The sequence below is a fragment of the Ahaetulla prasina genome, chromosome 8 (assembly GCF_028640845.1).
Source record: "Ahaetulla prasina isolate Xishuangbanna chromosome 8, ASM2864084v1, whole genome shotgun sequence".
Classification (NCBI taxonomy): Eukaryota; Metazoa; Chordata; class Lepidosauria; order Squamata; family Colubridae; genus Ahaetulla; species Ahaetulla prasina.
In genome coordinates, this window is record NC_080546.1 from 70,632,510 (window position 1) to 70,644,874 (window position 12,365).

The following is a 12,365-nucleotide window of genomic DNA, read 5'->3' on the forward strand; positions in this document are numbered from 1 at the left end:
GATAAACGGTGCCTCCCACTCCCAACCCTCCAACCGGCGCAGCAGGATACCATGGTCGATGGTACCAAAAGCCGCTGAGAGGTCTAATAGGATCAGGGCAGAGGAATAACCCCTATCCCTGGCCCTCCAGAGATCATCCACCAGTGCGACCAAAGCTGTCTCCGTGCTGTATCCGGGCGGAAGCCGGACTGGAGCAGGTCTAGATAGACAGCTTCATCCAGGTACTGGGGTAGCTGACATGCCACCACACTCTCTACAACCTTCGCCGTAAAGCGAAGATTGGAGACTGGCCGGTAGTTCCCTAAAACAGCTGGGTCCAGGGAAGGCTTCTTGAGGAGGGGTCTCACCACCGCCTCTTTCAAGGCCGCGGGAAAGACCCCCTCCCGCAAAGAAGCATTTGTAATCCCCTGGAGCCAGCCTCGTGTCACCTCCTGAGTAGCCAGTACTAACCAGGAGGGGCACGGATCCAGTAAACATGTGGTGGCGTTCAGCCTACCCAGCAACCTGTCCATGTCCTCGGGAGTTACAGGATCAAAGTCATCCCAAACCACCTCAACAAGACGATACTTCCTAAACAGTGTTATAAATTAATTTCAATATATTATTTGCTACTTAATAGATCAGTCCTATTTATTTGATTTTAAAGTTCTTGAGCTTTAAAAATAGTACTCTTGAATCCAACTGCTAGTAAGAAGTACCTTTTGAAAAGATAGCTTGGATACATGCTTTAACTTTGATTATTTTTAACAATTCAGCACACAGCACTCCTGTTGACATGCCCAGTAGAGGTCAAAATGAAGACAGAGACAGTGGCATTGCTCGATCAGGTAGTTATCCTTTTCTTTGTTCTTTTCAGAAGTGTAATCAAAACACTATAATGAAATATCACCCAGTAGATTCAGATTTAATTTTGAGATGAAATTCATACATTCTACTTTTGAATACTGATAGTACATTTAGAAATAGGAATTATTTGCTTGTTACTTTGTTGATAGTATAGATCAAAAAGTATCTTGATCGTGTTTGTGTGTGTCTATGATGTTCGCTGTTCCAAACTCATTGTTAAGACTTGCTAGTCTTGATTTTCTAATATTTACAAGTTACTGATTTTAAGATAAATGTAAATGTTGTCCACCATGCCACCTTCAGGTTCTTAGTGCTATAAGCATATTAGAATATTGGCAACATAAGACAAAAGGAATCTTTATTTTGTTATTTATACTAATCTTCCCTTCTTTCTGCAATGCATATAGGTTTAATTGTTACTAATTTACTCTAGTTCGCAGAATTACCATAACATGGTCATGATTCTCTTATTTCCATTTCTTTCTTTCTTTTTAATACTGGATCTCTTGCCACTACTATTCCTTTTCCATTTATAATCATTCTGTTGTTAATAGGATTTCTGGATCTGCAAGGAGCTGTGTTTTTTCCCCTTGTTGCAGGGATTGGGCCTTCATTCTGGATCTTAAAGAGACCCATTTGCAAGTGCCTATTTTGTAGGAACAAATTTTAATTTCTGAATGTGCCATTTAGCCATTTATGACGCAGACTTGCTCCAGCAACTCTTCCTGTTTGCCAACTACTCTGGCAACAAGGTCTAGAGAAAGCTGTCTTTAAAATCAGTGTAGCTCTCTAATTCTAAATTTGACATTATATCAAATTTAATATGCTAAAAGACTTACAATATTTGCTTTTTTTGAAATATTGATCAAAATCCTCTGTACCCACAAAGAAAAGGCTGGATACTATTAATTTCTTACTGCATTGAGAAACTATAGAGTGAAAGAAGAGTAATACCTCTTGTTATTTCAGTACTGCATCTTGAACACTATTATAACTAAAACATCACAATCTGGTTCTCATCATCAACAGTACTCTGAATCAGCAGATAGAGTTGCAGAGGACAAAGAGAAATAACCCACTTCTTTCAGATAGAAGTAACATCTTTTCAAGTAAAAATTGAAGATAGTTTGTCATGCAGCCAGTTCCATACCTAAAGTTACAATTTCTCCATTAACTTGCATCACGACATTTGGCTCTGTACTACTAGTCTTTCAGGAAGCTATGATAATATCCTTTTATCAGGATATTTTGTTTAGCAATAAGTAACTTCATAAGCATTATAAGCATTTATAAGCTTCATAAGCGTTACTCAATAGACTGCAAGTCTGCAGCTGTTGTATTTCTTTTCCAAACTACTTGTGGTTTCATTTTAACAAATACATCAGGTATTGAAATGGAAAGGGGTTTCTGCCCTATCTCTGTTGCTCTTTTTCTGTTGTCTGTGCATCAACCAGAAGGGCCAGAACAGCATTGATATGCTCCCCAAACCAATAGTTTAGGTCCTGCTCTATTATTTTCAAGGTTTATGGTCCACTATAACCTCTGGATTTTTCCCCCTAAAAAAGTTATTGCCTTGAATTTTGGTCTATCCTACAACTATTTGCATGCTAGATTCTAAGATAGCTTCAGTGCTATGTCAAGAGATGTCTCTCCTGCAAAACTATTTCCTCCCTTCCCAAGTCAATCCCTAGTTTTCATTTACATCAGGAAATAATATTGACTATTTCCTTTGATAGACCTTTTTCAAAAACCTTGCTATATTTTCTGGATGTTTAATCCATGTTGCCCAATTTATGTGCACAAATTCACAGTATCTACATAAAGAACTGCATTTATAGATAAATAAATCAGTTCTTTCTATCTCAATCCGTAAAATAAGAATTATATTGGCTGTCTATAATAGAAACATGGCTCAGCCACGTTCAAGTTCAGAAGAAATTACATTCTGACAAAACTACTGACATTTTGCTTTGTTGACAGCATCCCTGAGTAGTCTTTTGATGACTCCATTACCATCTCCCAGCTCCTCTTCTAGTTACCAGCGTCGCTGGCTTCGAAGTCAAACCACAAGCTTGGAAAATGGCATTACACCTAGAAAGTAGGTTAACATAAACATATTCTTCTTGTAATACAGATATATGTAATTTATATTTGTAGTCTGAAAAAAATAAGCATTTCTCACTGTTATGGGCATTCAAAGCTGTGGACTGATTAAACCAGCACAATAATTACCATACATTTAATTTTAAATTTCCTTTTTCATACGTCTCTAATGGAAGAGCTTCATTTGGTCCTTCAGCAAGTTTTCTCATTATCCTGATTTAGGGTTACCGAATCTTTGAGCACAAGATGCTACAGATAAATATGTTGACAGTGATTGAAAGGCTCTGGTTATAAAGGAACTCGAGTGGGTGCAATAAATAACAGAATCTTTTAATTAATAGACCTTCAGTTGACCTAGTAAATTGTTATGTCTTGGAATTATTTAGCAATACTTGTCTGGCACAATGGAAATTAGCCAGGTTTGAAGATAAATAAGGAATGAAATACATAAGGGGTTAACAAACCATCAACTTGGGTGGAGCTTTGTAGAGGAAGATTCAGACGTAAAATAAGGAAGACTTTGCTAATCATAAGAACTATAGTTTCCTTCCTGGAACTGTGGATGCTCCTTCACTGAAGGTTTTTTAAGAAAAGGTTGAACAGTCATTTGTCTGGGATGCAATGAGATTCTAATCCTGGGCAGGTAATTGGATTACAAGACCTCTAAAGACCTATTTTCCAACCCTATAATTCTATGAACCATCTAATGTGGGAGAGAAAAACCACTAATTGCTTCCTGAATATTAGAAAAACCTCCACATTCCTTTAGTAAGATATATTTGCATGCTGCTTCATATGCTTAACATGTAATTATTAACATTCAATTGCTATGAAGGTTCTGCTATTATACTCCTGGTAGACTCAACCTTCATTTGAAATCCGTTAGCCTATCATTAGTTGAATCATGTATTGAGATGCAAACACTTATCTTAGAATCTTCTATGAGTTAGTGGAAAAAGTCTGAACTCAACAAAAAATAAAACAGGGCGATATTGCCAATATTCTCTATAGTCATTTCACTTGTTCAGCCAGAACTTCTCTTCATTGTGGATCAAATTATTTCAAATCCCTTGTTCAAAGTTTAAGGTCTCTGTTTTTATCATCCCATCAGGAATTGCTGATTAAAATAACACAGTTGGAAAGGACGTTGAAGGTCTTCTAGTCCAACCCCCTGCTCAAACAACAGACCCTGTATAGGTACCCAACCTGTGGGCCATGGCCCATTACCGGGCGGTGGTCTAATTGCTACTGGGCCATGTGAATGGCCAGCCATGTGCATACATCTTTATGCATGTAGGAGCCCACTCGCACAAGAGTTGCCGTGATCCTCGCAGGCAGTCTGGGCCCACTTGGGCAAGTGTTGTCGGTCCCACTCGCACGAGCCTTGTTGTGGGTACTTGCAGACCGACTTGCATGAGCCTTGTGCGGGCCGTCGCAGCCCCATTTGCGTGACCCTTGTTGCAGGCGCTCACAGTCCCACTCACAAGCCTTGTCATGGGCGCTCACTCGTGCGATCCTCACTCGGGGTGATTGTGGCCCTACTTGCATGAGTGTTGCTGCAAACGTCATGGGAGAATGTGCACATATACCTGCCCCTCCCACAAAATCATCCCCTCTTTCCCCTCTCCGTCCGCTCCAGGCTGCCAACTCAGAAAGGTTGGGGAAACTCTGCCCTATACCATTCCAGACAAGTGGCTGTCCACTATCTTCTTAAAAGCCTCCAATGATGGAGCACTGACAACTTCTGAAGGCAAGCTGTTTCACTGGTTAATAGTTCTCACTGTCAGGAAATTTTCCTTCTAAGTTGGTTCTGTCCTTGATTGCTTCTTGTCTTGCTTTCTGGTACTTTGGAAAATAGGTTGACCCCGTTCTTCTTTGTGGCAGCCACTCAAATATTGGAACACTGCTATCTTGTCACCCCAGTTCCTTTTTTTACTACGTTAGACTATCAATTCCTGCAACCTTTCTTCATAAGTTTTAGTCTCCAGCTCCCTAATCATCTTTGATGCTCTTTTATGCACTCTTTCTAAGGTTTCAACATCTTTTTTATATTGTGATCAAAACTGGATGTAATATTCCAATTGTGGTTTTACCCAAGGCATTATAAAGTGGTACTAACACTTCACATGATCTTCATTCTAACCCTCTGTTAATGCAGCCTTTGGCTGTTGTAGTACACTGCTGCTCATATTTAAGTGATTGTCCACTAGGACTCCAAGATCCTTCTCACTGTTACTGGCATTAAGCCATGTTTCACCTAGTCTGTAGCTGTATAGTTGGTTTTTCTTAACTAATTGTAAAACCTTACTTTTTTCTCCATTGAATTTCATTTTGTTAGGTAGGGCCCAGTGGTCAAGTCTGTTGAGATCCTTCTGGAACCTCAGCCTATTTTCTGCTGTGTTGGCTATTCCTGCCAGTTAAATGTCATCTGAAAATTTAATGAATTCCCCTTCTATTCCTTCATCTAAACTGTTTATGAATATTTTGAAGAGTACTGGGCTAGAAGAGTATTGAAGAGTACAGGGCTTTGGGATACCCCACTGCTTACTTTCCTCCATGTAGATGTAGTTCCGTTAAGGACTGTACATTGAGTGTGGTTTGTCAGCTGGTTACAAATCCATTTGGTGATGTTGCTGTCTAGCCCACATTTTATTTTTCAGCAGTATTGTACTGGATTGGGCTTTTATAATCATATTTTTCAGAGTTTCCCAAGCTTCTTGAGTTGTTGTCCCCTAGGATTTTCATCCATTGAATCCTTCCCAAGCTGTCTGTAAGTTTGTTGAAATCAGATTTTTAAAAACGTAAAACAATCATTTTATTTTGTTCTATTTTTGTGTCTGCATTATATTGAAGTCCAGTGTGACGTGGTCACTCTCCTCCAAAGTTCTTGCAACTTCTATCATTTCTTCTCTTTAGTAAGAATTAAGTCCAATATAGCTGACCCTCTAGTTCCCTCTTCTACCTTTTGGATGACAATGTTGTCAGCTAGGCTCGTATGGAACCTGTTTGATTTCCCACTTGATGCAGAGTTTGTCTCCCAGTTTGATGTCAGGGTAGTTAAAGTCCCCATTATTGCTGTGGTGTGTTTCCTATATTCATTTGTTAACTGATTAGCAAAAACTTCATCCATTTATTATGCTTGTTTGGGTAGCCTATAGTATACACCTAAGGCAATGTCATTCTTTTGTATTAACCCATATGCATTCAAGAAGGCTTTCAGCCTTGGTTTTATGCATTTCTGTAGTTGTGTAGTGATCTTTTAATATAATGCAACTCCCCCTCCTCATTTGTTAAATCTGTTTCTTTTGACGAGTTTATAGCCTTCCAGCAATGCATTCCAGTTGTGAGTGTCATCCCATCAAGTTTCAGTAATGGCAATTATATCATACTAGCCTTGTGTACCAATACTTCAGGTTCATCTTATTTGTTCCTCAGACTTTGAGCATTTGTGTATGGGCATCTGAATCGTTTATGGCTGATCCTAGATATGCTTCCTACATCTCCTGTTTTATATCCGAGTTTTTCTTCCTTCCCATCAGTCCCTACTTCCTTGATTGGTAGTTTTAGGGTTCATATTATATAGGGGATTGGGTTCTAAAGATCCTAAAGATTAGTCACTCTCCTCCCTCAGTTTTAGTTTAAAGCTCTTTGGATAAGCTGAGCCAGTCATTTTCCAAATACATTCTTCCCAGATGATGCAATCCATTTCTTGCCAGAAGTCCTTCATGTAGATAATGCAGTCTGTAGTATAGGAATCCAAAATTCTCTCGGTGGTACCATCCCTTAAACCAGTTGTTCATTTCTAAAATCCTTTATTCCCTCATTGGATGTTGACCTTTTGTTGGCTGTACAGATGAAAAAGGAAATTCTTCTCTGTTTGTGAACTTGATCTAAACATCTAAATTGTGTTTCTACCTTAAGAAAGGTTATTTATTTAAGGATAAGTGCTGATGGCAACAGCTATCCTCTCAATCCTAGGAGCTCCATTCTTTTCCCCCTCATTAACCATTCATTAGACAACCAATTCACTGCTTTTAAAAATAGGAAGATACTTCTTGTGAAGGTTATTAAAAAGAAAATGAGATAAACTGAAATGTTGAAATTGACTGAAATGTTCACAGAGCTGAGATAGTTCCAGCTAGGTTCATGCTTCTCTAAGCTACACTGTGAGTTGCTTAGTTTTGGCTTAATATATGTGGAACCTAGTCCACATATATTATGGGCTTTTTTTATTGGTTTGTCTTCATTGAATGAATCAGGTCTAAGACAAATAATGGCTTATCAAGACCCAGTTTTGTTTGACTGAATGGAATTCTTGAGGGTATCCCCTTACCATGCATCAATTAAAACACTTCAGGCATTTGCTAGTAGCTGAACATATAGTGCAACTTTTTTCTTCAATAGGTCAATTGAAGAAACATTCAGCATGGCAGATGAAAGTTGTGGCCTCAATCCCGCACTGATTCGAAGGAAGAAAATTGCCATCAGCATCATTTTCACCCTTCCTGACAAAGAAGAGGCCCAGAGAAATTTCCAGAATTTCTTCTTCTCTCATTTCCCTTTATTTGAATCACATATGGGCAAGCTGAAAAGTGCAATTGAAATGGTAAAGCAGTGAACAAATTTAGTTTCTATGCTTACAACATCTTAAGTGGATAAGAAAATATATATATATATTCGGGTCTTTTCCCGTGTAAGGTTGAGAGTTTCCACACAGCCCATTACCCAGGTCGTTACAACACAGAAGACTAATGGGCACACAACTAGGGCCACACCCACACAGGATGCTATGAAAGAGCCGACTAATCTGCAAACATCCACTCCACCTATCAATCAAGATGCAACCACACAGCCAACCAACCCGCTTACAGCAACAAAGCCAACACTCTCCACCTCCCCACCAGTACTTATAGAGAGACGGCAGCTTCGACCACGCTTTGCTCGCACAAGGATGAAGCCATAAGCACCAGCCTGAAGCCATAAGCACCGGCCTGAAGATGACGAGTGAGACCTTGTTGAAACGTCACCAAGATACTCTCAACCTTACACAGGAAAAGACCTGAATATGCCAAGACGTACATACCTATACCTGTGAAAACCTACAAAAATGAACAAATATATATATAAATTTGGACAGCATATATATATATAGGTCTTTGGTTGTTCGGGTTTTCTCCCGTGTAAAATTGGAAGTGTCTTGGCGACGTTTCGACGAAGTCTCATTCGTCATCTTCAGGCTTCAGCTTCATGCTTCTGGGAGCAATGTGTGATCGCAGCTGTTTCTTCCTTTTAACTGCTAGTGGGGGTTTCAACTGATTGGGTGGGAGCTTGGCTGTGCTCTGATTGGATGGGGGTTTTTTTGTGCTCTGATTGGCTGGGGGTGTGTCCTGTGTTGGTGGGGGCTTGGTTGTGCTCAGTTTAGTCTGTGTTGCAGGGGGATTTGAGCTGGTGAGCTGCATAGCTGTTGTTTGGCTTTGTGGTCGTGCTATATCTTCATAGTGGGTGTCAGTCTGCTGCATGTATGGATTGGAGGGGTTTGAAATGGCTAATGTTGCAGCTGCGGTCTGGCTTCTGGTCCTTGGTCGTGCTTCATGATCAGTGTGGGTTTGGGTCTGCTTTCTGGGTGGATGTGCGGTGGTGACATCCTGTGTGGATCTCGTGAGTGTGGGTCTGGTGTCATTCCTCGTGTTAGGGACTCGTTTGTCAATAAGGGCGGGTTTCCAAATGGCTGGTAGGCGGGAGGTGTCATCTCAAACCCGCCCTTATTGACAAACGAGTCCCTAACACGAGGAATGACACCAGACCCACACTCACGAGATCCACACAGGATGTCACCACCGCACATCCACCCAGAAAGCAGACCCAAACCCACACTGATCATGAAGCACGACCAAGGACCAGAAGCCAGACCGCAGCTGCAACATTAGCCATTTCAAACCCCTCCAATCCATTCATGCAGCAGACTGACACCCACTATGAAGATATAGCACGACCACAAAGCCAAACAACAGCTATGCAGCTCACCAGCTCAAATCCCCCTGCAACACAGACTAAACTGAACACAACCAAGCCCCCACCAACACAGGACACACCCCCAGCCAATCAGAGCACAAAAAAAACTCCATCCAATCAGAGCACAGCCAAGCCCCCACCCAATCAGTTCAAACCCCCACTAGCAGTTAAAAGGAAGAAACAGCTGCGATCACACATTGCTCCCAGAAGCACGAAGCTGAAGCCTGAAGATGACGAATGAGACTTCGTCGAAACGTCGCCAAGACACTTCCAATTTTACACGGGAGAAAACCCGAACAACCAAAGACCTATATACAAACACCCGTGAAAACCTCAGAAAACAAATATATATATATATATATATATATGCGCTGTGAATATAGTCCAAATGGCCGACAGAATGGTTGGAATGTAGAATTAGCTGTACATGCATATCCCTCAATATGATCCCTATGCAAGCAAATTTCTAGATTAGAAATGTATAGCTTTACAAAACATTTGCTCTAGATGGGTGCATTGCACTTGTGGCCATGAAAAACAGGACAGTGAATCATGCCTGGGCTGGGCTGGGCTGGGCTGGTGACATAGCCCTTTCCTGTGCTTTGATATAATATATAGGTCTGGGTCACAGACAGTTAGGAACCAGGCCACAGAGCTGGAGATGAGCTATGGGTGAATGAAAGTGTGCATTCATGGTATCTAGGTTGCCCGACCCATAGAAAAATTGTCTTCCACGAAACTGGTCCCTGGTGTCAAAAAAGTTGGGGGTCTGCTGATTGGCACCCAGCATTCCTTCTCACTTATAAATAGGCGTACTTTATTTAAAGCCTTTTTATTTGAGTGCATGGCATGTGGTAGCTCTTCCTGAACATAGTTTTAAATGCATCTACCTGATTGCCCACTTTTAGGTGGTAAATCTTTTACTTGACTTTTTTTTCTTTTTCTTTTTCTTTTACTGGAGTGGAAGAACCTAAGGGCTGTACTGAGATGGGAACGATGCAGACTAATTGAAGCTGTATCGTATTCTTGGGTGGGGCTGAAATTTTCTAGGGTTTTTTCCCCCATTTTTTTGCGGGGGGGGGGGTAGCAGTTTTTGAATACAGTACTTTCTTATTCAGAAGGGCTCTAGAATTTTTTTTTTTAAATCATTTTAACTGAAGGTTTAGGTTGTACCAGTGGTGAAATTCCCCCTGTTCTATCCAGTTCGCCAGACCAGTAGCATCGGCAATGGGAGGCTCCGCCCACCCACCGGGACGTCATTACGTCCCATTTTTTACCATCTGCACATGCGCAGAAGGGGCGGGTGTGCGCATAGCGTGCTCCCGTTCCTGAACCGGTAGTGAAGGTAAGTGGATTTCACTGCTGGGTTGCACATACTTGCTCTAGAATTTTTTTCTTTGTAAGCAAATACCAGAAAGAAGAAAGTGTAAAAACCTATATCTCAAGTTTGGTTTTAATGCTGTTCCAAGTTTTTCAATATGCATCCCGAAAGGATCAGCTCTGCATTCATTTTTAATCCAATCTTATTTCCCCCCCCTAAGGCTATGATCACATGTAGAAAAATAGCAGAAACAAACCAAAGAGTGCAAGTTTACATTAGCCATATTATGGATGCACTGGATGAATTTAGGTGAGTTACTGTTACATCAAATTTTATTGACAAGATATGCATCTGTTCTTAAGATTAATCTGTTTCACAACTCAGATCCTGTTCTTTTTTTTTACTTTTGTCCTTGCACTAACCTGCAGATGGTTCTCGACTTATAAACCATAATTGAGATCAAAATTTCTGTTGCTGAGCAAGACAATTGTTAAGTGAATTTTGCTCCATTTTGCAGCCTTTCTTTCCACAGTTGTTAAATGAATCACTGCAGTTGTTAATTTAGTAACATGGTTGTTAAATGAATCAGGACTCCCCATTGACTTTGCTTGTCAGAAGGTAACAAAAGGGGATCACATGACCCCAGGACACTGAAAAACTGTCATAAGTCACTTTTTTCAATGCTGCTGTAACTTTGAACAATCACTAAATGAACTGTTGTAAGTGGAAGACTAATTGTATATTCATGTAGATTTTAATGGAGATCATTTGAATCTCCCTTACTCAAAACTAAACATCTATAGTACCTATAGTGCAGGTACTAAAGATGAAAATGTTTCAAACTTGATTTCTGTAATACATCGATAATAAATAGAGAATTCCTACTTTTATTTGTCAACTTCCCCCTTCTCTTTGTCTTCATATCCTTCAGGCTAAATTATGCTAGAAATGATCTTGTATGCAACATTACTTTCTAAAAGAGGCAAAAGTTAATTTGTGGATGGTGATTTGTGGGATGGTGATGTCATTTCTGTTCCTTAAACACACATCATACACCTGAAATTCAGAAACATAATCCTTCATACAGTGGTATTCTAGAGTATTGGCTGATTGTTAAAGTTTTAGGTATTAAAAGCAAAGCTGAGCCCCAATATCTAGAATGCAATTTTTTTTTGCAACATATGGTGCAGTGGCAATGGAATTGTCAGAACTGGTTATTAAATATCAGCCTTGACCCATAGTAGAGTATCCATAACTTTATAATATATCAGGATAGAATAATTTAAAAAAGCAAATCTGCCTTGTTGACTTCAACCCTGATAACTTCATGGACATTTCCATGGCATTTACTTTGTGGCAATACAGAAGTAGTTTGCCATTGCCACCTTTATTGCTACTTTCCAATATGTCTGGGATTTTGTAATGTTTTCCCATCCAGGTATTAGTGAGGTCCAATTCTGTTTAGCCTTTTTGGAGTCTGAGATGCTCCTATTTCCTCTGATGCTGTGTGTGCAGACAAAAATCTAAATTTAATCTGAAGCATACCTCTAACAAATTGGATAGAATTTGTAAAGTAAGACTTAAAGCTGCTGTTCTTTAAATATATGTTTGTTGGTTGATTATAATAAGTATCTTCATTATGTATTTAAACTATGATAAATGCTTCAGTGTCAAGGGATCACTATCCAACATTTTTTCTTGACTTTATATATTTTAAGCCATTGTTTTTCAAATTTGACAACTTTAGAATGTATGGACTTCAGCTTCCAGAATTTCCCAAGATTCATGCTCTAAGCCCTTAGTTAGGCCATTTTGCTCCCAGAAATAAATGGTACACAGTTGTATAAAATAGAAGCCAGTAGCATTTGTGACTAAATATTTGATTTCCAATTCTTCAGAAGCATCCCAAAAATACTTTTTTTTCAAGAGACAACTGGACTTTCTGTTTTTTTCTTTGAAGACGTTTTGCTTCTCATCCAGGAAGCTTCTTCAGCTCTGACTTGATGATCATTAATTAATTATAAAGTATTCTTTCCATAAGAAAATGTTTTGATTTGAAAAAAAAATAAAGATAAAAATTGGA

At 39.6% G+C, this 12,365-nt stretch overlaps 1 protein-coding gene across 3 annotated transcripts in view; it reads left to right on the forward strand.

The window, feature by feature from the left end:
* FNIP2 (folliculin interacting protein 2) overlaps positions 1 to 12,365 on the forward strand; it is a 61,742-nt gene that overhangs the window by 29,311 nt on the left and 20,066 nt on the right. For all 3 annotated transcript variants that reach the window (XM_058193655.1, XM_058193654.1, XM_058193657.1), the window contains 4 exons: positions 756 to 827; positions 2,827 to 2,944; positions 7,354 to 7,555; positions 10,503 to 10,591. In XM_058193655.1, the coding sequence (XP_058049638.1) occupies positions 756 to 827; positions 2,827 to 2,944; positions 7,354 to 7,555; positions 10,503 to 10,591 (481 nt within the window). The remainder of the gene's footprint in view (positions 1 to 755; positions 828 to 2,826; positions 2,945 to 7,353; positions 7,556 to 10,502; positions 10,592 to 12,365) is intronic.